At 41.9% G+C, this 26,854-nt stretch overlaps 1 protein-coding gene across 9 annotated transcripts in view; it reads left to right on the forward strand.

Moving 5' to 3' along the window:
• ago4 (argonaute RISC component 4) overlaps nucleotides 1-25,313 on the forward strand; it is a 31,524-nt gene extending 6,211 nt beyond the window's left edge. Inside the window, exons 2-20 of one of the 9 annotated variants that reach the window (XM_084081230.1) lie at nucleotides 1,075-1,255; nucleotides 4,158-4,278; nucleotides 5,168-5,349; nucleotides 5,737-5,873; nucleotides 6,729-6,863; nucleotides 7,444-7,531; nucleotides 8,479-8,626; nucleotides 9,477-9,596; nucleotides 9,735-9,896; nucleotides 12,589-12,737; nucleotides 14,280-14,464; nucleotides 14,757-14,916; nucleotides 15,369-15,433; nucleotides 16,679-16,812; nucleotides 18,310-18,453; nucleotides 18,838-18,972; nucleotides 19,188-19,289; nucleotides 20,614-20,813; nucleotides 21,174-25,313. In XM_084081230.1, coding sequence (XP_083937356.1) covers nucleotides 1,075-1,255; nucleotides 4,158-4,278; nucleotides 5,168-5,349; nucleotides 5,737-5,873; nucleotides 6,729-6,863; nucleotides 7,444-7,531; nucleotides 8,479-8,626; nucleotides 9,477-9,596; nucleotides 9,735-9,896; nucleotides 12,589-12,737; nucleotides 14,280-14,464; nucleotides 14,757-14,916; nucleotides 15,369-15,433; nucleotides 16,679-16,812; nucleotides 18,310-18,453; nucleotides 18,838-18,972; nucleotides 19,188-19,289; nucleotides 20,614-20,813; nucleotides 21,174-21,282 — 2,657 coding nt within the window. In that variant the 3' untranslated portion in view covers nucleotides 21,283-25,313. Of the gene's footprint in view, nucleotides 1-1,074; nucleotides 1,256-4,157; nucleotides 4,279-5,167; nucleotides 5,350-5,736; nucleotides 5,874-6,728; nucleotides 6,888-7,443; nucleotides 7,532-8,478; nucleotides 8,627-9,476; nucleotides 9,597-9,734; nucleotides 9,897-12,588; nucleotides 12,738-14,279; nucleotides 14,465-14,756; nucleotides 14,917-15,368; nucleotides 15,434-16,678; nucleotides 16,813-18,309; nucleotides 18,454-18,837; nucleotides 18,973-19,187; nucleotides 19,290-20,613; nucleotides 20,814-21,173 lie in introns of all 9 variants that reach the window. The other 8 variants (XM_084081222.1, XM_084081225.1, XM_084081223.1 and 5 more) reach the window with 8 other exon arrangements.
• The last annotated feature ends 1,541 nt before the right edge of the window (nucleotides 25,314-26,854 follow it).

Genomic DNA, 26,854 nt, shown 5'->3' on the forward strand with positions numbered 1-26,854 from the left:
GACTCTTATGATATACCTTGCTCAGGTGATGGCTTTCATGTTTAAATGACGAGATGAAACGCCAAATTAGCGCTTGATGCATCTGACGTATCTTCACTGTTGCCAGTATCCTATGCTAACCTCTGCTTGGTTAGACGTTCGCTCTTGCAATGCATGTGCATGACTGAAGCACCAGCTGAGTGTCCGGGTGGGGGATGGTATGTAACGACATAGGTAGCTGTGTGAGGTGGTCTGCGTATGCATATGTGTGGGATGGTGCCTGTGTGTGTGGTGTGTTAACGGTAAATCCCAGCCTCATGGCTTGTCCCCCCCCCCCCATATGGCCCTGCTGCTGTCTGTCTGAGAGGAGTTTGGTCTTTGTCTGGGCTGTGTAGGGTGGATGCCCTATGTGTCTGGGTGCGGCTGGGAGGGGCTGCAGGGTAATTGAGGGTCATTGTTGAGGGAGCCCCTTGTTGACCTATCTAGTTCATGGGCCAGAGACATGGATCAATCAAAGTGTTCATTTATTTGTTTAGTATTTTACAAAAATAAGATGGAGTGGTACTAAAATGGTGATAAAAATACATTGAAAGTATATATATATATATAATGAAACATTGTATATACAGAATTATGAGTTCCATGATCTAAGACTAAGTTAAACCATTCATTGATATATATATATATATATATATATATATATATATATATATATATATATATATATATATATATATATATATATATATATATATATATATATATATATATATATATATATATATATATACATATACATACATACATACATACATACATACATACATACATACACACATACACACATACACACATACACACACATACATACACACATACACACACATACACACACACATATACATACACCCCCCCCCATGGTTTACAAGCTAAATTAATCCCAAGCTCTGATATCACTCTGTCCTTAGAACTTAGCTCCTTCATGCTGCTGGTAAAGTTTTGGGTGGGAAAATACTATAGATAATTGTAACTTGGGTTGTTCTATTGCATGATGTACATATTTGTGATTCTAAATATGTTTTCTCTCTACTCCAGGCCCTCCCCAGGTTCCTACCCCTCCCTCTCTGTTCCAGCCACCACGGCGTCCGGGACTCGGCACAGTGGGGAAACCCATTCGCCTTTTGGCCAACCACTTCCAGGTGCAGATTCCCAAGATTGATGTCTATCACTATGATATCGACATCAAGCCTGAGAAACGTCCCCGGAGGGTCAACAGGTAAATACACCGACAGGAGTGTCTGAAAGGCATTACATTTATACCGGATATAAGGCTTTTTTCAACACAGCCTTCCAGTTTAGTAGACCTTGTATTGTGAACTTGTACTTCATGTGCTGTTGTTCTCATGTCTTACTAAATAAAGTACATCAATCAATCAAAGCCATAGCTGAATGGTTAGTGAGCCCGCCTAGGACCTCGCAGGTCCCAGGTACGATTCCAGCGCTCAGCAATGTGTCAAAGTGTCCCTGAGCAAGACACTTAACCCCTAACTGCTCTCCCCTCTGCGCTCCTCTGTGGGCAGCACTCAGCTGAGTGGAGCTGTGGGATATGATTGGTATAAAGATAAAAAATGTGTCCTGTTTAGTGGATTGCAAGGGATAGTGCTAAAAAAACATTAGATGCAACACACTTTGAAGATATTTTATTAGAGTACCTCTGAAGGTAGACAAGCAGAACATTTTCAAAATTTTAACTTGTAATAACCTAGAAGTAGTGATGCTTCAATAAAGATTTTCTCGGACCAATATCACCTTTTTTTCCCTCCTGGTTTTGTTTTTTGGTCCTCACGAACGGTCAATACCAATGTAATCTTTCATGGGTATGGAAGGTTTTAAGTGCAACAATCTGCATTTTACAGATTACAGACATGAAAGAGAGATCTGATACCAGTGTGTGTGTGATGCATTCTAATGCGTAATGTAACGCTGTGAAATTATATCTGGATACAAGCCGGATGTGAGCAGCATGTGAGCTGGTGCATAGGGGCATTTACAGTAGGTTGTACAGTAGGTAACATCTCTGGGCATGTCAGGAGAAGAGAGAAAATGCCTTGACACACCAAGCTGTCCTGTCCTGGCTATGACAATCTAAATCGGCAGATCAGATTGGGACACATCAAGACTGTAAACATGTTAGATGGGGGCTCAGTCTAGTGCTAAGTTGAGAAATATTTCGTTTCCTATAAACGGAGGTGTTCATAACTGTAAAGGACCGGGGTTGCATGTATCAGCAATGAGAACCATTTTGTTCTTAAGCAGTGTGAACCTGCTGAAATAGCTTTACCTATGAACGTGTGTATTAGGGTGTGAAAGGGTCTGTCCACTGGGTCTATCCAGAGTGTATATGAAGAAGAAAAAAGACTATGAAAATCATTAGAGGCCAGATTTCCACATAGGAAGGAAAATGACTGCGTATAAAAGTTTGTGAACTCGTATTTTATACCTGCAGAGAGGTCATTCACTGCATTAATTTCTCAAGCTGGGCCGTCCGTCTCCTGACGTGACATATTGTAGTTTGCTCGACCCACGTCGCTCAGGAATAAAGATACAAGGCAGGTCATGTATGCATGTCATTTATTTGTTGAAGCAGACATCCTCAATAACTCCATTCCACCGATTAAAGACGTATAATGCTGTCACTTGGTCTCTTGCTGCACTTCTATCTGGGTAACGTTGGAGAGAGTGCTGTTAAGAGCTTGCATTGCTGGGGTGCTCTTTGGTGGTGTATGGTGCAGTGGTAAAAGTACCTGCCCACCACCACGGAGTCTGGGGGTTTGATTCCGGTGCGGGGTGTTTGGGGGAGGAAAGCTAGCCTGGTAAACCCTCCCTCTGGAAATCTCATTTCCATTTGATTTCAGGAGTGAGTCTGGCCTTATCGCCCATTCTGCAATATTGGCTGTGTACGCCAAACTGACGAGCCTATCAGCGTCGTCGCACATCGTTCTGTGATTGACAGCGACAGTTGGCCAATCAGGTGGCGAGTTCGAGTGAGCCCGAATGAAGCCGAGTGCAGCCTGAGTGCAGCCGACAAAAGACGAACGGCAGCCATTGTTGTTGTCCGAGTGCCTTCACTTCTTACTTTCGTTTTTAAAACGGTCTCAAACTTCTTTTTTGAGGCACGGAATTTACTATTAAGATATCGTTTGGATAGAATTTAGTTGTTTGACTTCATATATGTGGTCAATTAATCATGACGGAGCCTATTTAAAAATATAAATTTAGAGAACCGGCAGGGGCGGGGAGTGACACGCATGTATCCCAATAAGGCAACCTATTTTGGGCATGGCCGTCTCAAAAGTCCCGTTGCGTCACATAGTCTGGAGGTGGTAAAAATGAACTGCTGAAGGGGAAAAACGGATCATTGGCTGAAGGGGTTGTCAGTCAACGGTATTACTCCCGCCCAACCCCAGCCCACAGCCAATATTGCAGAATGGGCGATCAGGCCAGACTCACTCCTGGAATCAAATAGAAATTAGATTTCTGGAGGGAGGGTTTACCAGGCTAGAGGAAAGCCGGGTAGGGAGGATAATATTTGACACTGCCTACAAGCTGGGGCAGCACCTGTCAACAGGGAGTGTTGGGGCGGGAGGAGTAGGACGGAGGCTCTATGTCCTCTCGGTAGGGGCTCCTCACTGGCAGGTGAGCCAGTGGCAACACACCGGAATGTGTGTGGGGATGAATTAATGGGCATAATGACTAAATTGGGGAGAAGGGAGTACAAAAAAAAAGACTATGTATTGCTATAGTAGTAGCTGATTGTTTAAAATGGAGCTAGTTTGTACATTTTAACTCGGGTTGCATGTCACACTGTTTGTTTATTTTCCCTAGCCTAATATTGTAGTTAACCATGCAACCATTTTTAACTGAGCTTATGATTTAGGCTAAATTTAAGGGGAAAAGGGACAAACGCGTATGTAGCTACACTTTATTTCTGTAACATCACTGATCCAGTCACATTGTGTGTATGAGGTTACAAAGAACGGTGTATATTTGAAAAGCTTTTGCTGCAGAGACATATGGAGCATCCCCTGTACAAGTTCTAATATTGGACATAACATTTAGGCCTGTACTGTGTCATTATGGTTTGTGTGTCTTGACTTCTGTGTTCGTCATCTTGACAGGGAAGTGGTGGACACCATGGTGCGGCACTTCAAGATGCAGATCTTTGGAGACCGACAGCCTGGCTATGACGGGAAGAGGAACATGTACACGGCCCATCCATTACCCATAGGGAGAGACAGGGTAGGTCCTGATTAAACTCCTGCGCCCAGACACATGGTCACCTCTCTGGATCAACAAAATATTTGTGTTTATTGCCTGGTTTGTACATAAATGCACACACCAGGAGTGTGCCGAATAAACAGTTAAAAAATGCAAATATTTCACATCAAACTGTTAATTTGGTGATGACTCATTCATTCAGGTTGATGATTTTATGTTTAACAGTTTTTTTATTTAGTTGTAAACATACAAATTTGTAACAAATTATTTTTTTGTCATAAACATACAAATTTGTAACAATAAAATAAAACAATACAAAATACAAAGTATACAATTATATGTTGTTGAAACAATGATCTTGTTACGTTATTTCACAAGATGATTATATTCGAAGTGAGTAATCAACCTCATTCGAAAATAAATGAATTCGCTTTATTGCTGTGTAATCAGGTTCTGTGTCGATGTACTCATGACACTAACAGCAGTTTAAAATATGTGAATTAGTCGCACAAAATTAAAGCTCCCAGTGTGTAAGGACCTTTATTCTTACCACTCTTACTTGGTGGATGTGAAACCCCCCCCCCTTGAGTACGACATACGAGCAAAGTGGCAGCCGTTTGAATATGGCCCACAACACCAAAATCGAGTTCTCATTCAAAATTGAATTATGGTGGTCAATTTCATTAAGAGAATGGTAGGCAAGTAAATTGTTTTTGTCTTCAGTTTCACCTAGAGGTAACGGGGACATTGAGTTTTAGTTTCAAATAGACTGCCACCTCCCCTATCATTTACAGTACGTATAATGCCTCACTGCCTACGCCTATTCCTTATGGTTTTGTGTCTTCTCTTTCACTATCCTCTCCCCTGCCCTCTCCATCTGCCCTTTCTCCTCTGATTTATAAACCGGTAGGTGGATCTAGAGGTGACCCTGCCTGGTGAGGGAAAAGACCAGACGTTCAAGGTGTCTCTTCAGTGGGTATCTGTGGTGAGCCTTCAGATGCTGCTGGAAGCCCTGTCGGGTCACGTTAGTGAGGTCCCTGAGGATTCTGTTCAAGCACTGGATGTTATCACGCGGCACCTTCCTTCCATGAGGTGCCTACCACTTTCCATTATCTAATGGGCCTTTTCACACCTTATTCATGAATGTCTCCTTTCCTGTTCTATGCACAGGGCTAGCAATAATAACATATGCCATTGGATGTATTGATGGATACATATGCCATGCCTATTTATTAGTTTGAATCTCTTTTCTTTCTCAGTCTTTCTTTGGCATTTGGAATTCTTCTCTGAGGATCTGCAATAAAATAAGAATAATAAAAAAAAATACAAATACGGCTTATTTTATATTATAAGCTAGTCTATTTTGCAAACAAATGTATTAAAATGTTCCCACTAGACTTTCAGATTAGATTCAGATAGACTTGGGTTAGGGATGTTTTATTCAGTTCCTTAACCAGCCATTGTGTTTGGTGTGTCCAGGTACACTCCAGTGGGGCGTTCATTTTTCTCCCCTCCAGAGGGCTACTACCACCCTCTGGGAGGAGGCAGAGAGGTGTGGTTTGGCTTCCATCAGTCCGTCCGACCTGCCATGTGGAACATGATGCTTAACATCGATGGTAAGGCCTTTAGGGTAATGTGGGTGTGCACTGCTATTGATGCAAATGATATTCCATCAAATGTATGATGGTTACATCCTGTCCCATCATGCAGTTTCTGTCTGCTGTGCCCTGCAAGAAGGACTCCATTCATGTGTTTGCATACTGGTAATCGATGGCAGTCTGACTGATTTTTATGTGATGACAATGAGATGTATGCCCAAGGAGTATATTGAAAGAGGAGAGGTCACAGAGAACACCTCGTGGGCACTGTGAGGCAAGACTGGAACCGATAGTTTGATGGTATCCATTGAAGTCAATGGGAGCTGTGTGGACAAGCATATGATATAAATAAACAAATTATTTGTAATTATTGCAACCTTTGTCAAATAATCGGCACTATGTAATTGTAATTAGGTATATAAAGAGCACAGTTGACTGTGGACTGTCTTAGCCCATATTGCCCAGTCAGAAACGAGTATGGGCTCTTTAGATGCCGTACCTCAATGTAATGTGACCTCTCCTTGTTCAATATACTTGTGTAAACCATGTCACTTCCCCCACAGTTTCCTCCATCCAAGCCTAATACAATGAATAATTCGATTGAGCGTTTCTCCCATCCTGCAGTGTGGACTGCTTTCTGTGATCATATGTGAATTTTAAATTATTTTAATTACTAATTGATTTCTTGCAGAGAACGAAAATATCCTCACTGTTTAGAGTTTAGACACCTTAAAACCTTTTCAGTCATATTGATTTTCAAGGAGGAACAAATAACTTGCAATGGACATACTTAACAGATGCAGCCAAAAATGTCAATCATGATGACTAGAGTTATTTTCCTGCATGCTTGATTGATTTTTGTGTTTCCTACAGTGTCGGCCACAGCATTCTACCGTGCCCAACCTGTGATAGAATTCATGTGCGAGGTCCTAGACATCCAGAACATCAACGAGCAAACTAAACCGCTTACAGACTCTCAGCGTGTCAAATTCACCAAGGAAATAAGAGGTGGGCCCAACTCCCAGTTTAGTGGTGGGTGTGGGCCTTCAAAGCAATCTCAATATTTATTTTGTGCTTCTGCATTACACACTTGCACACAATTGCACTGCATCCACTCGATACATGTAGGTCTTAAAGCACACCAACGGTGGTGCATGTTTCCACCTGAGGCTTAGGATAGAAAATGTTATGATGGCTCTCTGTACAATACATAATTGGTGAAATCTGATATGCGACTCATTGTGTACCAAACGAGACATTACACAATTTCTTGGTAAACTTCCTAAGTTATTTTTGAATTGGCCACACAGCAGGCTTCCCTCTCTAACCCTAGAGAGCCAAGCCAGTCTTGCTCAAAGTAGCAAATGACAATTCTCATCAGACACCTCATGTGGTCTGCTGGCATTTTTCTTGAAATTGGTTTTATCCTCAAAAGGATACATTGACATTTTCACACTCACCGCCATGCTGTGACATCAGGTTTCTACATTAATTTTGACCATATCCTTCACCTATCACAAGCCATATGATGGCTTGTGATGGGTGAAGGAAAACGACCAAAAAAAATCTTGTTTGTGTGTGAGAACAGGTCTGAAAGTTGAAGTCACACACTGCGGCCAGATGAAGAGGAAGTATCGTGTGTGCAATGTCACACGACGCCCTGCCAGCCACCAAACGTAAGAGCTTCCCTCTACATGCATACCCAAATGGCAGCGTTGTCCATGAAATGTAGACCTAGTGAATGTAACATTTCTCTCCCTTCACATTACTGTAGACTAGAGTTTAATGGCACTTATCCACATCATCCGCACAGTATGTACAGGACATTATGACACCCTTTTTTGTCCTTTTTTCTCCTCGTAAAGGTATCTTGAGCTTTTTTAGCTACTACTCTGGGGTAGATACGTACGTTTTGTACTTAGACAGAGCTCTGAGACGGCTTAGCAATAAAGTTGCGGAACTGAAATCGATGAAAGGCAGGCTTGTTTTGTAAATTCAGAATAAATCCAAAGGCAGTGGTGATGTTTTCATTTTTTTTAATTTGCACAATAAAAGCAGTACATAGGTTAACAATTATTAAAAAAATACGTGCAGGTGTTAAAGAAAACCCATAGAAGGCTTATACAAGATTCTCACCCAAAATAATATACGTAGTAGTAAGTTGGACATAGTAATTAAACATAAGACACGAGAAACAATAATGTTGCAAGTTATCTAGCTAACAAAACTCATCTATATTATTTTTTTTATGCCGTTGAACAAAGACAGCATCATTGCTCTTTAACACTGCCCACATAAATTCTTGTTTCAGCAATCCTCTCTCCCACTCTCTTTCTGTGACTCCATTAACAGCACTGTTTATTGGAGACGCAAAGCAGGCTGCACACCACGGGTCAAATCCAATGCTTTCTGTCCTGTACTATACTGTGCAGGTGATTTTGAGAAGTGCAGACATTTTTTAATTTATACAGGATTTGTAGTGCCCAATAAACAACATATTTATAACAATAACTCATTTTTGTTGCAATGTCAACTATATTATATAGTTAGTTTCTATGGTCTCGATTTACTAGCATGATTTATTGTCTATTTCTTTAATCCCCATGTACCATTTAATTAACAGGTTCCCTTTGCAGCTAGAGAATGGCCAAGCCATGGAGTGCACTGTAGCTCAGTATTTTAAGCAGAAGTACAACCTGCAGCTTAAGTATCCACACCTGCCCTGTCTTCAAGTAGGGCAAGAACAGAAGCACACCTACCTTCCTCTGGAGGTGAGAGGAGGGCTCTTTGACTCATAAACACACACGCAAACACGCGCCCACATACAGTATGGTATGCGTAGTATTATTTATTTGTTTTTTATTCAGGGTTTTCTTGACATAAGACTCAGATTCATCTCTAACACAGATGGCTGTTTTTTATATTGTCTACTTACATTTGACTGGTCATTGAAATTTCATATGAAAGGGGATCCGAGCTACACCATGAGATACTGTATTGCTTTGCATAGTATAGAAACGTTCTCAGCGCAAAATACAATTTCTTTGGAAAAGTAATGCATGGCTCTAATTCATATTTATTCATATTTAGTTTATACTACAGCCAACAAATGAATAATGGTGGATTTACTCCACCTACTGTGGCAGGAAAATGTATTTGCCCCAATGACACTTTTCTTTATTCGCTTAGTTATTTCAGATCTTCAAAGACAATTGACAACCTGAATAAACTGAAATGATTATTTGATTTATTGAAGGAAAAAGATTATTGAAAATGTATATCACCCATGTGAAAAATAAATTGCCCCTCTAAATGTAATAACTGGTTTGTGCCAACTTTAGCAACGACTACAACTTGTTTAAGACATCGCTGTGGAGGAAGTTTGGCCCACCCTTATTTGCAGAATTGCTTTAATTCAATGACATTCAAGGGTTTTCGGACATGAACTGCCCATTGAAGTTCCTGCCACTGCCACACATTTGAAGATTCTGGCTCTATTTAAATCATTTTTGATTACACTCCTGTAAAGTGCACAGCTGTGGGAGGACCAATTAGTTGCATTGGATCACATATATATTTTACCATACGCATCCTAACAACATGTAATGTTACACTCTGCAGGTCTGTAACATAGTTGCAGGCCAGCGCTGTATCAAGAAACTGACAGACAACCAGACGTCCACCATGATCAAAGCGACAGCTCGCTCTGCCCCCGACAGACAAGAAGAAATCAGTAGACTGGTGAGTGATGGCTCCCTCGTTCGGTGGGAGTGTGAACTGCGAGTAGAAAAGCATTTGGGAATTGCGTTGCAATTTGAACTGAAAATCAATTAGTTACATTTCTCTCTCTTTCTCCCCCCCCCCCCCCCCCCCCCCCAGGTCAAGAGCAACAGTATGGTTGGGGGCCCGGACCCTTACCTGAAGGAGTTTGGCATTGTCGTGCACAATGACATGACGGAGGTGACGGGCCGTGTTCTCCCAGCACCCATGCTTCAGTATGGGGGCCGGGTGAGCACAGACACTGGGAGAGACTGTGGCAGGGTGAGTACTGGGCATGGGGTTGCACTCTGGGGGGTGGGACACTTGGGAGGGATGCACGGGGGCAGGGCCCATCACAGGATGAATGCTGGGACATGGGGGCAAGGTGTTCCAGGTCCAGGTTGACAGAGCTCAGGTTAGACCAAATTTATAATTATATGTAAATTCATTTGAACATTTTAGCCACGCATGCATTAGTTGATGTGATTCCCTGATTGGAATCAAAACACGTTTGTTGGATGAGTCGTTTGAATTAGTGCATGTATATTCATTTAGCCATTACAGCAGCTTCAGGAGTTTCTTTGGGGTTCATTTGGCCCAATGCCTGCTGGGAAATGTCCCATTCTGATGTCTGATCACCTCCCACTGAAATGTAGACTGATGGCTTTTCTCAGTATTTGTTATCAGTACAAATGCACTTTCATCACCGTAGAACTGTATGATTTAGTGCTGTCAGTTTTCCTCTATAATCCCATTCGAATTTCAATGCTTTATTGTTTTTAATAGTCGAATATATTTGAGTATTTGATATAATACATAGTTATATAAAATAATGTATAATTATACAATAATAAACACCCGCGTGCACACATACAAATGTTATAGTAACAGGCTAAACAAAATAGTGAAACCAACTATTTTAGTTAAGACTTATGGCTTTAATTTAGGTTCATTTTCAGGGTTTTTGATAAGAGGAGAGTTAGGCTACAACTTCTTACCACGCATCAGAGGAAAACACTCACCTCGTTGAGGAACTTGGCCAGTGGAAATGCCTCTTCATTTTCACTGGTTTTAAGCTTTTGTGTGTCGGAACCTCTGAGCACAGTCCACATTGGCGCTGATAATTTTCATAAAATGGCTGATGATATAGAAACTCCTTATGGTTTGTGTCGCCTTGTAAGCACCAGTGCTTTACCCACTTTCTCACTTGCGTGGGTGTGTAGTAGCTACTTTTACATGGATGTTACTGTACTATTATCGCGAGATGCATCCACTGTTCCGCAGCCATCACGTTTCCTAACGTGAATGGACTCTCCATCCAGTGCTGATAGCCACAGGTCCACGTTGTAGCGACAGAGTAAAATATGTTACATAAAAACCTTTGCTGTTGTCATAATTATGAACGTTTCTAAAACTTAACTTTCAAGTGAAGTTTATGGTTGGAAAGGGAGGAGTCTTGCCTGCTGTGCTGAACCAACGTGGTCCGTCAGTCTCAGTGTGACCAGACACGCATAGAGGCGCACAGCCGAGCGTGCACAACACAGACGCATTGGGTGGCAGCGACGACGTTCATAAATTAATGTGTGCAGTGTATGTGTTACAGGTAGATTGGCATTCCAGGTAGATTGGAAAAGAAGCGCTTATTTTCACCGCCCGTCCGCCCCCCCAGGCAATTCTGTAGAACCAACGCCAGAGGGCAATGCAAGCCAGACAGACATGAGTCCCACACCACACATGCACGCATGCACACACGCACAAACGAGCACGCACACACGCATGCGCCCACATGCACGCGCGTGCACACACCCGCGAACAGCCTTATTCCATGCAGTTGATGCACAAGGGGGCGAGCCTGAGGAGGCGGGGCTGGCGGGCTATGTTAGTGCAGCGAGTGGCAGTTGGGGCAAACCATAGAGGGGCAAACGCAGTCCCCACAACATCATTTACGATTCAATGCCTATCGGTACATAACTCGGACGGCGCTTAGTCGACTAGCAGACCATCGGCCGGTCGGCGCGGGCACTCGCGCCTGGAGGCGCTCGGGCACGCCTCCTTGGCCTCAAGGTCTGCTGAGTTGGCGCGCCTCCGTCATGGTCCAAAACTATACTTTATCGGCGAAAAAAAGAAGTCCGCGGTTGTTTGAAAAAGTAATGTCCCAAGCGGGAGTCAAACCCAGACTCACAGTGATAGTGGATGGGGAGTCCAATGATTATCGAAGTGCGCCACTGAGGCAAGTATGTTGTCGTAGTCGTCGTAGTCGTCGTAGTCGTCGCCCTCGCATCGCAGCCCCCGTCCGGAGCCTAAAAACAAGCGCTCCACTTCCAATCTACCTGGAATGCCAATCTACCTGTGACATGTGCACTCAAACTTTTATTGTTGATCACGCGTGGCGTGATGAAAGCATTTGTTTTCACATCGGTAGGTCAGGAAATTAGTCTTCATTAGATTCGTTACTCAGTACATTTATGGAGGAAAAAATGTAAACAACATTCGAATGGCAATTACAACATTTGAAGATTATTGTTTTTATATTTGAATTACATTCGACTCCAGAATTTTGTTCTGACAGCACTAGTATGATTTTTTTGCTTTGAACTGCCATCTGTCTATTTTGTCTTATTGTGTTTTTTTTAATTCCACAGTCCATAGAATCTAATTCTAACCATTGTAAAACTATTTATATATATATATATTTATACATATATAGATGGGAACATTCAGGACATGAGGCCCAATATATTTGACCCTAAAAAGCATTTTCAGTGGATGCTTCAGTTAACCGGTAAACAAAAATGCTCTTCCAATACGTCCTATCTACTAAAGGCCTGAATATTTTTCCCTTCAACAAGTTCAATAATGTGATGCATTATGTACGATAGCAATGTATGAAGGGAATATAGCGTGTGTATGGGCAGGGGTGTAATGCTATCTGTTGTATCTACACATCCAACCGGGGGGTTGACTAAGAGTGTAGGGACTCTCTCCGCAGAACAAGACGGTGGCCACGCCCAACCAGGGCGTGTGGGACATGAGAGGGAAGCAGTTCTACGCTGGCATTGAGATCAAAGTCTGGGCCGTGGCCTGCTTCGCTCCACAGAAACAGTGCCGAGAAGATCTGCTGAAGTAAGTCTAATAACCCTTTCCCCTAAACTATGTGTGCATATATGCACGTTTTTTTAAAAGAGGAGCTGAAATGAACAATATATTTCAAAATATATATTTTAGAGCATGGGTACATCCACATTTTGTTTTGTGCATATGTATATCAAAAGTCCAATCTTAATTACTTCTGTGAAACCAAAAAGTAATGTGTGATTGCATCATCAGGTACAAACCAATTTAAACTAATAACCATAATCATGATATGCACCTGTCAATACATCTCCCAATATTGCAGCTGTATGAGAGAGCGACAAATAAAGCCCTCTTGATTCTCCCAACACGGCTATGATTCATTATGCTAGACAGTAGAGGGTGGTGCTGCTTATGTTGAATGAAACAAACATGGTTGCTGCACATTACAAACCATCTTGTTTTAAAGTTAAACGGTACACTAAATTATGTTTCTGAAAACATTTGAGGTGAGAAGAGCAACAGAAACTTTCAGCACTGCCTTGTTTGAGATCTTTTTACTTGGTGGACCGACGTGACATCCAGGCAGGTCATGGTACTGTAGTCCTCAATTCCCCAAATCAATGCTAATAGCTGGATACAAGACATTAATCTGCGTGCTGTCTGGAGTTTGGAAGCTCCGGTGCAGTTTAACTCGACCCCATTGCTGTGATTGGCTGAGACACACCCAGCCCCTGAATCACTAGGAAATGCGTCACGATACAGAAATGTAATGTTATCTTTACTTTAAATAAATAGGTGATTGCTAGTATGCCTTTCTGTTTTTTCCCCCTAGTTTGTCAAGTTCAGCATCACACATGCGCCAGTGAAGTGCATGCAAGTAGCTTGGTCATTCTCTCTCACACACTACCTCTCTGCGTCTCTCTATCTCCCTCTCTTTCGGGCGGCGCATGCTTTCCAGAGGCAATACACAATCCAAACCGATGACTAAAACAATTCTGGGATTGCGGGCAATTATGGAAGGGCTGGGATAGCTTATAATGGACTCTATAATAACCCTATTATAATCAGAATCCTCTATTAAAAAGAGGATTCTGATAACTAAACATTTTGACTTTTGAATGAATTCTCTATTATTTATGGATTGGAAATATCATGGTAGGTTATAATCGTTACTGTGCTTGAGTGAAATATTTGCAACGCAGAGCCCTTGGTCTCCTTATTTCCTCATCCCCTTGAAACAGGCAAAGCTCTCTCATAGAATCACACTGGAAAAGGGTAAAAATTGCACGTCGACCCAGGTGTCATGTCTCCATCTCTGCCTGCTGGAGCTAATAAATACCCATAATTATTGCAGAGTAATGTGTCCCGGGAATGAATGCCAATTGTAACCTTTCCCACTAAAAAAACTAGATGATGTTGGTGTGTTTTTTGTCGAATGGGAAATGGGCTTTAATGTGACCTAATTTGTGTAAAAGTACCACGGTTGGGACAGACTTCCTCGGTTTCCAGACTCCTTTGCCACCCTTTACATTGAGCAATGTTGACCTTTCAATACATACTGCTAATTTCTTGTGCAATGTTTTACAACAGGAGTTTCACCGACCAGCTGCGCAAGATCTCCAAGGATGCTGGAATGCCCATCCAGGGCCAGCCGTGCTTCTGTAAATATGCCCAGGGGGCTGACAGCGTGGAGCCCATGTTCAAACACCTCAAGATGTCCTACGTTGGCCTGCAGCTCATCGTGGTCATTCTTCCTGGGAAAACACCAGTCTATGGTAAAAAAAAGATAAATTATTCATTCCTATTACATCGCATATACAATGCAAGCAAATTGAATAGATTTTTTTATAATTAACTCAATTGATTAGTCTGAACCACTATTTTGTAATTTGTTGTCCAATGGTGTCACGCAAAAATAGTCAATTTACATGCTCACAACGGGCTGCATCACGACGCCTTGTGAGCTTGTAGATCTGCTATTTTCAGTATGGTTGGTTTACTTTTTACAATCGATTACATTTATTAGTTTGATTAACTGTTGCACCCCTACTTCCTTCCTCTCTTTAGCTGAAGTGAAACGGGTAGGAGACACCCTGCTGGGCATGGCCACCCAGTGTGTCCAGGTGAAAAATGTGGTCAAGACGTCCCCTCAGACACTCTCCAACCTCTGCCTCAAGATCAACGCCAAACTGGGGGGCATCAACAACGTCCTGGTGCCTCATCAAAGGTCAGCTTTTGAAATTAGATTCGATTGAAAAATCTAATAATCCGCTATGTCTTCAGTAGCAGGGCAAATCATATTATATATATACTATATCGGATTATAGTCTTTATTGCCACATAACAGGAGGTGTTGGATATTGAGTTTGGTGGAATTTAATGCAATTCAATAGTTGGATACATAAGATTGTGTCGACAAATGAACAGCACACTGCATTCTGTATAAAATTGAGTAGACGTGGTGCGAACAGCAACAAATAGTAAATACACACTGAACCTATGTGCAAGGCAACATGGAATGCTGCAGTTAGAGTTGGTGCTCTTAGATATGTTAATATGCAACAAGAATGACAGGCCTGTGATGCAATGAGTCATTGCCTCCTCCTCTATTAATTTGTATTTATTTATTTCTCTATACTTCTTCTCATCCATCCACTCTGTCTCTTCCCCTCCCCCCAGGCCCTCTGTGTTCCAGCAGCCAGTCATCTTCCTGGGAGCGGACGTCACACACCCTCCCGCAGGTAGTAGTAGGAGTTTTTATTTTAGTCATCAAAAGCAAATGAATACAATGCCTTCATTTGTTGTCATTGAAAACAGACCAAAAAGGTGTAGGCTGAAGCCGTAGCTTATTGTGCCTACCCTTTTAACCTTTGAATAACTATCATAGGTAAGAAAATACAACAAAACAATCAACACAAAGAAATAACTTCAATTTACAAAAAAAAAAAAACTGAAACCAACCTTCTCGTTATTTCGTATATGATATCAGTCAAGTATATTTTATGTCATCCTCCTACATATAATTATAGAAATGTCAGTCAGTCAGTCAGTCAAACTTGCTTGGTTCTCCTCAGTGGCTTAAGCAATTGCTCTGCACTTGCACATGGCCATTGATCCTTATCATGCACACCGTAAGGAAGCCCCTTTTTCCCTTCGTCACAATTTAAGATGTTTATTTGCGTTTTGCTGATGGGACTGTCGTCATGGTTACAGCCCTCCAACCTATGGGATCTGTCCGTGTGTGTGTTCGCGACGGGTCGTGTGTGTCTGTGTTTGTGGGTTCGCGACAGGGGACGGCTCTGGCCGCTTGTGTGTTCGCGACGGGTCGTGCGAGCGACGGCCGTGTGTGTTTGCGACGGGGGGCGGCTGTGCTCGCGCGCGCATGTTTGCGACGGGTCGCACGACCGTGTGTTCGTAACACGTCGGGCGTGTGTGTGTTCGACGGGTCTCGCACGTGTGTGTGTGTGTGTTGGAACGGTTTATGAACAGGTGTTTGTGTGTGTTCTCTGTGGCTCCGCACTGCGGCGATGGCACGTGCGCGCGTGTGTGTTGGAAGTGTTGCAGGTACCAAGCACAAAGTCACTATCCATACCCCTGATACTGTCTGTGCACAGCGCTTATGCGCTGTGCACAGACAGTATATGGTATATGGTATAGTATGTACTAGTATATAGTCTGCCTACTACCATGGCAATATACCACAATATGATAATAATTTGCATAATAACATATAATATAATCCTATACCTTGATAATATGTAATACTTATTAACAATCACTACATATTGCCACAATACCAAATACTAGAATTTCATGTCATACTAATGTTCTATATTTAAATCTATTATGTTAGATCTGTACATTTTTAGAATTGTCTTTATTGAGCTACACTTTTTTAGTTCATCATCTAAGCTATTCCATAAATGTACCACTTTAACCGACGCACATCTACGTTTATTATACATTCTTGCATTTGTTTGTTTGAAAAGGTGACGGTAAGAAGCCATCCATCGCTGCGGTGGTGGGCAGCATGGACGGCCATCCCAGCCGTTACTGTGCCACTGTGCGGGTCCAGACCTCAAGACAGGATTTATCCCAGGTAACTGGCACTGATTTAACCCAGGTAACTGGCACTGCACAGTACTTAACCTCTATATCTCTTTGCAAATACATATATAACATATAAATAGTTACATCATAAAAGCAAAACTTTGAAACAGATGAATTATACAGGCTTCACAGAGCAATCAGCAAGCTTGTAGATCTGCTATTTTCACAGAATGTTCACTTATTTGCGCGGAAGGTTCGCCTATTATGACATGGCCAAAATACAGACGCTAGGGTTCATGTGGTTACATTTTTTTGCCCCCTTAAGTAGAGAGAGAGAGTAGTTTTGAGTATCTCAAAGGTTTTGAATGTGCTATATAGATCCCATTGCCATGCGGAATAAGTTATTCACCTGAAATCAAAGCTTATCGCCTTTGAGTGGGGTTGTTTATCACCAGTACCAATGGATTGGATGACCCTGCTCTCTAACACTTTTTAAAAAAACTAGCAAGCACTTCTTTTTTTCTTTTGCTGCGACCTTGCAGCTCATATAAGCCCTGTCTGTCTATTAAAAATTTCAAGCGACACCTGAGAGCTGGAGATAGCTTCTTAATGTATTATGTGCCATACTGCGATGCCCTCAACGCCCACAACATGCCACACTGCAACGTGTTGTGAGCTTATAGATCTGCTGTTTTCGATGTGCAACACTCTTAACCCATTAAGACAGGGAACTGTCTGCATCTGTGTCATTTTAGATGTTAACCACTTTAACCATTATTTTATACTTTGGGTTATAGAAGAATAGCATAAATACAAGCTCATGGTGTGGCTACGAGGGAGGGCCACGCTATAAGCTTGTAGATCTGCATTTTTTTGGGAAAAATCTTTGTGCAAAACTTTTAATATATATTTTTAAAGCGAACATTTGTAACTCAAATCTTTGCTTGTGGGTCCCTGGAACGAAATATTTAAAAATGTTCTCTTTAAAAAATATATATTCAAAGATGTGCACACATTTTCACACACAGATTCTTCAAAAATAGCAGATCTACAAGCTCATAGCCGCGCTATTTTTGAACAGCCAAAGAAATCTTAAAATGACACAGATGCGTTCCCCGATTGAATGGGTACCGTTAAATGGATCTAATTTCCCAGCTTTGTCGGACATTTCAGTGCATTCAACTGTTATTCTCATGCTCTTTTTTTTGCAGTTTCACACAGATGGTTTCATGACAGAATATTCACACATTATAGCACAAATAACCATTCCTATCAACAAAATAAAACTAAAAACACACACACAGGAAAAAACACACACAAAGAACGACCTTGAAATACAGAAATAAGAAATGATGACTTGATATAAGAAGCAAAGGAACCGGCGCACACAATCAAATTCCAAGATAACAGTATTACAAGTGTCCATTTCTGCACACAAATGTCCATTTTCAACTGAAGATGAGCAGTTAAATGTTCCATCCTGTACACCTGCTTCAGTCTTTGTGTTCATTGAGCCAGGGTGAGCGCATCTGGCTTCCTCATGCTCTTGTCTCTTACTGTGTTTCCATAGGAGCAACTTTTCAGCCAGGAGGTCATCCAGGATTTGACCAACATGGTGCGGGAGCTGCTCATACAGTTCTACAAGTCCACTCGTTTTAAGCCTACGCGCATCATCTACTACCGCGGTGGAGTGTCCGAGGGACAGATGAAACAGGTGAAACATCCATACGACTATTATTATATATTGTATTATTATTTTTAGCTGCAATAACGCAGCTTGTATAACCCTGTATGTTTGTTGGTTGGCCTGTCTGTCCAACATTTTCAAGCACATGATGGCTTAGCACGGATTAAATTTATTGTTTTATTTTTAAATTCTTCTGTTTATCTGGTCATTCACCCCTATTGTCACATTTATACTGTTATGGCATTAAAAGCTGTTGCTTTCAGGATTAGCGATTAGTGCTGTAATGATGCAAGTAATTATCTGAACATATTGAAATATAGTTTGTAGTTCACCAGAGCTCACACTTCAACAAGTATTCATCATAAGGTCTAAATTGGTCTCTTATCGAATTGTGTGTATATTTGCGCCCAGGTTGCATGGCCAGAGCTGATTGCCATCAGGAAGGCGTGTATTAGCCTGGAGGAGGACTACAGGCCTGGTATCACCTACATCGTGGTGCAGAAACGGCACCACACACGTCTATTCTGCTCTGACAAGGCTGAAAGGGTCAGTAGGCATTAATTCATAAGACCACTGATAAGACCACTTTTGCATGCCTTTTCTAGTGTGTGTCAATGTATTTACTTTCATCTTTTTAAACAGGTAGAAGTCAGAAATTGTGACATGTGAATTCAATATGTACAAAAAGTTTATTCAAAAATAAGAAATAAAACGACTTCCAGCACATCCAATGATCATGTCTGATTGATTTCCCCCTGCAGGTTGGGAAGAGCGGTAATGTCCCGGCAGGCACCACGGTGGACAGCACCATCACACACCCCTCTGAGTTTGACTTTTACCTGTGCAGCCATGCAGGGATCCAGGTGAGGGCCAGAGCGCGCACACTGTTCTACTCAGTTCTACTGTAGATTATAGTGTGTCACTTATAGAAAAGTTGTCTGGTAAAAAGAAAATCCAATTTAAAATATCATTAAACATAATTCACGATGTAATCTACATCAGAATTCTAATAATGTGTACAATGTGTAAAATTTAGGTTGTACTCAGCTTGACTGAGTATAATTCATTTAATTTTTCACTCACACACAATGATATTCGGTTTGGAGGCAGGTTTTAGTAGAAACGCAACATATTTTCAGCACATTCAGAAGAACAGCAACAGAAGTCAACTTGTGTCAAAGGCCACTCAGACGTTTCTTCAATAAAGGGTCGGGCTCAAATCGGCATCCTAAATCTTCCAAGCTCGGTTATTTGCTCTGAGATTTTAGTCTGAAAACATCCACTGAGAATCGATTGAGCCAGGCAGCTGGAAGCCAGACCGATCAATGAATTACGGGGAGAGTGATGACAACAAGCAGCTCTGAACTTTAAACGACAATGACTGCCCTTGAGGAGGTTAGCGTCAATGCTGCCATAGAATTAAGCGATCAGACCCTTGAGGTCATGCTTTATTGTGGTGACTGGCTCCGCTGTGCAGTCATCCTGAACAGCCGTACTAATAAAAACGATAAAGCACAACCTCTTTTTTTTATACAAGAGCACTGCACAGTTGGTAACTCTTGTTTTCACAGCTGGATCGCTGGACCAATCAATGCCAAATACATTGTGCACACTGTCAGTCGGCCAAAGAAGTACCTCCTTGCATTTTTCCCATGTTAAATTATTCCCATTGACACTGTAAGCAACTGGTCCACAAGGTATCACATTGTGATACTTTTACCTGTGATTTACGCGTTGGCGTATTATGGTTATTATTGGTAGTGGTACAGCTCTGAATGCCTGTTGTTGAATCACAAGCTGTTGTATAACTTGCCTTAAAATAGATTAAAGGCCTTTGTCGAGGGACCAGATGTTTTTTTTCTCTTCTCCTGACTGGGTTCGGCAAGAGTTTGATTTATAAACTGTCTCCGCTGGTTGTATGTCATGACTGTTAGCAGCTCTGACATGTTAATCTCTGATCCAATCACCTGCAGAATTGCTTGCTTTGATGACACCCATAACCTACGCAAATCTCTGTTGAGCCTTGCCAGACCACAATGAGTGAAGTGGTCTGACTTTACAAGGATGGTTAAGGTCACTGTGCAGAAACAAAAAAGATTGATAATAATAATAAAGCACGATAGACAGTACACAATCTTCATTTATTCACTGTTGTTCGTTGTCCCCCCCCCCCCCTCCCCCCTCCAGGGCACCAGCCGTCCCTCTCACTACCACGTCCTTTGGGACGACAACTGTTTCACGGCTGACGAGCTGCAGCTGCTCACCTACCAGCTATGCCACACCTACGTCCGCTGCACACGCTCAGTATCCATCCCAGCACCAGCCTACTACGCCAGGCTAGTGGCGTTCCGTGCTCGATACCACCTGGTGGACAAGGACCATGACAGGTACAGAGGGAACTGAGATGTGGTTCATACAAGGACCTTGGTCTGCTACTAAAGAGAAGTTGTTTGGATAGTTGGATTGATGATAGCATACAAGCTTATATTGTGTATTAGGCCTGGTCTTTCATTTATTATAGCATCGCTTATCAAGACAGTTTAGGGTGTAAATAAAAATAAAGAAATTCTAACGTGATCACAATCACCAGATCGTTATCCCAATAACAATATCCTATTATTATTTACTCATTATTTCGCATGCCTAGACACCATATGCATGATAAAGTCACTGACAACGGTAGCTTTAATCTGACACAAAAAGGTGAAATTCTGTAATATCTTCCTGTGTGTCTGTTTTTCTCATAGTGCGGAAGGCAGCCACGTATCGGGCCAGAGTAACGGCCGTGATCCCCTGGCGCTGGCCAAGGCAGTTCAGATTCATTATGACACCCAGCACACCATGTACTTCGCCTGAGCCAGCCAGCCATCAGGCTTTCTTCCCTTCCTCCATTTCTATTTGCCAGTCTCTCCTCTTCTACGGTATCCTCTCTGTCTGTCTTTTTGTCTGTCCCTCTCTCCGTCTCTCTCTTCTTCAAACATTTTCTTAATCTGCACCAAAGCGGCTCGATGCCAGAGGATTCTGCCGTTTCCCACCATCTGGCAAGTCTTGTTCCATGGTCATGTTCCTGATCAAGCCGCCTTTCTAACCAGCAATCCGGCACTGAGAAACCTCTCGGATTTTCAGTGCGCAAAGGAAAAACAAACCATACACACATACCATGAATTGAGCCATTATTTTGAGTTTGGTTTTGTTTTTTCTCCAATTTTGAATGTCCTTTTATTCTTGTTTTTGTAAGACACACTGAGCAAGGGAGTGGACTGACGCCAATTGTGTCAGACCAGCTCTTCAGCTCTCCCAGCTAAGCAGGACTCTTATCTACTTTTACCTCAAAGCCCCTTTGGGCGAAATCTGTCACAAGGTCTTGGGTTTTCGGGTGGTGGGGGGTGGGACTCTGCATGAAAAGAGGTGGAGGGGGAGTTAACCTTTTGAGAATGATATATATATATTTTTCCTTTTTATGAGTGTGTGTTTTAACTTTTCTCTCCTTTACGGTCTTTTACAAACGAGGTGACCTGGGTATCCATGCCCATTACTACTCCCCTCCCATTTTAACCAAGAGTAAACGATTGTGCGAGCATGTGCGTTTCTGTATATACATGTACTGCTGTTTGTGTGCGTGTGTGTGTGTGTGTGTGTGTGGGTGTGTGTGTATTTTTCATGGCAGGCCACTGAATTGTAAAGGGAAATCAAGGAGATAACTGCTGTAAATGCCTCAGATTTGATGTTTTTATATTCACACGTACAATACATATATAACATATAAATAGTTACATCTATAAAAGCAACTTTGAAACAGATGAATTATACAGGCCTCACAGAGGTTGGTGGGTGTAGCAGCTCTGGGTCAGTTACTAATTGAATTCACTTTGAACTTGTGCTTCAGCCTGTCTGGAGTGCAAGATGAGGCGGGATTTGCACTTTTGGGAGCAATCCGATTGGTTCCCTTGTGTCTCGCAAGATTGCCAGATCCCATAAAAGCCACTGAAATCAATCTCAAATAGTAACTGAACCTCCAGGTCTGATGTGTAGCAGTAGTGACCGTGGTCTAACCTGTGATTCTGGCTCGGCATTGGGACCTGTTGAATGGCTGAATGCATTAAGCACAGACAGTACAGGTGTATCAGCCTGTGCTGTCTGTGTGAAAGAGTGGGTTCTGTTTTTTATTTTGTTTTTTGTTTTAATCTCTGGACCTGATGATCTGAAAGGTTATGACACTGTTGGTAGTAGCATGGATTTTTTTTTAAATTCTGTTTTGACTTTTTTACACAAGGCGCTAGCCGCCTTAATTTTATGGGCCGGAAAAATGAGAGTAGTTTTTTTTTTTTTGGTCTCCTTTGCTAATACTGGCCAATTCATTGCACTGACCCGGGACGCTAGGCAAGCAACAGAGGGCACTCTCGATCTCTTACCTTTATGCATTTATACATAAGAATCAACAAAGCAGATTTGTAAGAGTTTAATATAAGATGTTTTGTGGCTATCTTAAAACTGTTGTTTAGAATTACTAGTTTATCATTGATGTTGTTGTCGTTATTGTTGTTAATGTTATTACTATTGTGATGAATTTTAAGGCCGACGGCAAAGCCATTTGTGTAGTAACCAGTGTGACTTCAGGAATAGGCAAGAGTTGTTGAGCCACGGTTTTTAAGGGGTAGAGCTTTGGGTTGGGAAACTTTGTAGCATTCTGGCCAATAGTGAGAGAATGTAGGCCCTGGGACAGATTTGTTTATGCGCCCCTTAGTAGTTTCTGAGATTAGAAAGGTCAAAATATGTTTTTTTTCCTGTAAAGAAGGTGACTTCACCAAGACCCTGACTGGTAAAACAGATTTGCCCCTGAGTACATCAGACGGCATCAGGGCCTTGGTCTGGTCAGACAGTTGGAGACAATCAGGGACTGTAATCAGAATAAAGTGGGACTGAAGGAATTTGTTCAAAGGGGGTTTGCAATGAGTAAAATTTTCAGACTTTCAAAAATACATCGTTTCTATTACTGTTTGTGTGTATTTTAACCAGTATACCAATTTATCAAAGTCTCTACTACTTGGGGTGTTTGTTTATTTTTTTATTGCAATTGTATTGCATTTTCTTTACTTTCTTTTTTTTTTTTTACACCAGATTAGACTAAGTTGACGATAAGCATAAGCACTGCCCTTGGACCCCTTCTTCACTGACACCTAACGAGTTACTGTCACAGACCATCATCTTAGCTTTAGCAATAAGTGTTATATTGACCGTTGTGCAAGTGGTGCCCCCTTGGATTGTGATAGGATCATGAGATAATGCAGTAGGGCTTGGGGAAGCTTCCGAATAGTTGTCACGCACGCCTCGTCAGGGGGGACAGCTCAGTAATAAACCCTTTTGTAATAAACCACCCGTAAAGCAGCAGGTTTGCTATGAATGAGTTTGAGCGCCTGCCTGTCGTGGGCGTGGGTGCTGGCCAAGGGGAGAGAAGTGGGAAATATGGAGGGGGAGGGGCTTGTGGGCCTGGAGAGGGTGTTGTCCAAGCATTGCATGCAATAAGTTTCTGTCTTTGTTTTAAAGGGGGCATCTGTTTTTAAATCAGTTTGAATATCAGTCAGAAGCATTTGTTTTAAAAATCCTCACAAAATGTCCCTGGGTAGAATGATGGTTAAGACTCCAGGATGTTCACATTAAGTTGATAAAGGATAGTATCTGTGATGAATACCAATTCTGAACATAACATTGCAAAGCAATATTAATGCAAATTTAGTCGAGCAAATGAGGAAAAAATCTAAGCTATAATTCTTCTAATTGTGGCTGTTGGTCTGCTCTTGCTATTGCGGTTTTGTGTCTGTACTTTTATTTTGTTGTTGCTTGTATCAATCAGTGGGAATGTGCATTTGGTGGATTAGCTCTTTAGAAAAACTTTTTTAAAGTAATAAAACAGACTTTGCTCGCCTGCATGCCAGAGTATTGTCCTTTTAAAAAAACCTCTTTAGAATCATATTTATTATGAGAGAGAGAAAAAATATAAACTTTTTTTGGGTAAATGTTTATTAATTTAGTGAGACTGTTTTAGCCTAGCAATATTTGTCCAGTCTCTCCGAGATGTATTTTAAAGATTCCTACACAAATGTCAGTAAATTGGGAGGCACAAGCTGTTATCTGAGGTGAGGGGGTCTGGTCTTTGCGTCGCGTCCAAATTCAAACGAGGTACTTTCTTCAAACGTGGACCCGTTAAAGACCTAACCCCTCTCTTCTGCCCAGGCTAGTGTAGGGAGCATACATTTTGTCTCCTACTTCCTGGTTTGTGCCCCTGGCCACGCCTCTCGGGGGGCTCTCCTGTCTCCATGGCACCTCCGCAGGCCCCTTGCAAGCGCACTTCCTCTTTGTGAGGTGGTTTGGTGAAAACCCATGGCATCTACGGGACAGGATTACCTCTTTTTAACCTTTTTAAAAAACGATCCAGAATTCTTTCCGTGCCCCTATTGAAAGAGAGCATGATTTATTTTTTACTTCTTCTGACTTTGATATATATTATTATATCTTAAAACAGATTTGTAATTTGACATTGTGTATTGTGTAATTTGTTTTCTTTTTTTTTGTTTTGTTTCCTTATTCGGCGTGTGTTCTAGCTCTGCTGTTTTTATTTTATTTTTTCCTGCTAGTGTTCTCTGAGCTGTGTGTGATTGTCTAATAGCAATAGAACCATAGAATTGGAACATTCTAATTCTGTGAAGGAACCCTTTCTAACCTGTTGGGGAGGGGCAGGTCTTACTCTGTCCTTCCTACAAGGGTGCCTAATCACTCGCTGTTATTGCTATTATGTGATGTTTAAATACCTTTTTTTTTTTAGCCTGCAGGGAATTACTTGTGTTAATGTGCAAAGTAATAAATTGGTATTTCATGCCTCTATCAAAGCAGATGTGTGTTCTCTTCATTGATCTGTGGGTGTTGTTTTTCATGATGGTATGAGATACAGAGGACACTGTATTTAATTGAGATTAAGATTGGTGGCCTCTAAGGAACTAGCTCATTTTTGTCACTAGGTGGCATACTCTGCCAAAGGAAAATGGGTTCACTGGATTCTGACTTGGGACACTATTCTTGTTCTGCTTGTCACTGATTATCATTTGTGCATACATACAGCAGCAACTAACTTATTTCAAATATGCGGCAATGTACTGTGGCAAAAATACCCCCAAACGTTGGTCCCTTATCTTTTATATTATAATCTAGAATTATTACACAATGATGACAGACCTTTATCGCATGTGCAGGGTTGACTATTCGTTAGTGGATGGCGTGTGGAAAGAAACTGTTAACGATAATCTTTTCTTAAATCCTGATGGTGTGTTGTACGTAGCCCGTTCATGTCCTGCTTGCCAGCAGAGCCAATCAGACTGCAGAGCCAATCAGACCCAGAATTGAACCAACAGCTCCTGTGTTTCAACTTCCTCAGCTGGCACAGGAAGTACGTCTTCTCCTAGGGCTTAGGCCTTTTTTTCTGTTTCTTCTTTTTTAACAACAGGGTGTGTAGGCTCCCCCTGAAGTCTACCATAATCATTTGCTGTTTTGAGCGTGTTCTGCTCCAGGTTGTTCTGGCTGCACTAGAGGCAAGGATACTTTCTTAGTGTTTTTCATTTTAAACCATATCACAAAGACAAAATGTTTTTGGCCCTCTGGCCTTCATCTGTGTTTAAGTGTATTCTTCTGCCTACACATACGTCACGTCCTAGTATGAGCGAAGCGAATAGGGGAAGGGGATCAATGTCACGTGATGCCTTTGTTCAGCCCAAAAAAACGTCAGCTGTCCCAAAAACGGGCCAAACAAAGGTGCTTATTGGTCATAAACCCGGATGTGTGTCTCAAAGAATACATGTGACTCAGGTGATGTATTATATATAGACTACTGTGTGTTAACACAAGAGGACAAGCCATTCAACTTCCTGTTTGTACGCAGTCTTATCACTGTCCCGGATGAGACCATTAACTTGTCTGCGAACTTCAGTAGCTTAACGGTGGGTTCTTGGGAGTGAAGTAAATCATGCAAGAAGAGCAGTAGGGAGAGCACACATCCACAGGGGGTACCAGTGCTGATTGTCAGGGAACTGATTGTGACTTCCCTTAACCTCGCATGTTACCTCCTGCCTGTCAGTCAGGAAGTTGATGACCCACTGACAGGTGGAGGCAGGCATAGGCAGAGGTTTGAGTGAAGCAGTTCCAGGATGAAGGTGTTGAATGCCGGGCTAAAGTCCCAAAACAAGATTGTTACAAATGTCAGGGCTGTTAAGGTCTTGATGGATGTAGTTTAATCTCATTGTCTACGGCCCCGTAAGCGAACTGCAGGTAGTCCAGGAGGTGGTTCTGTGATGTCTCGAAGGACTGGCCTGTAGTCATTAAAATATGTGATCCAGGTTTTTGGGGGGAACAGGTAAAATAGCAGGAGGGAACTTCACATAAC

Source organism: Gymnoscopelus microlampas, assembly GCF_963454915.1.
Source record: "Gymnoscopelus microlampas genome assembly, chromosome: 15".
Classification (NCBI taxonomy): Eukaryota; Metazoa; Chordata; class Actinopteri; order Myctophiformes; family Myctophidae; genus Gymnoscopelus; species Gymnoscopelus microlampas.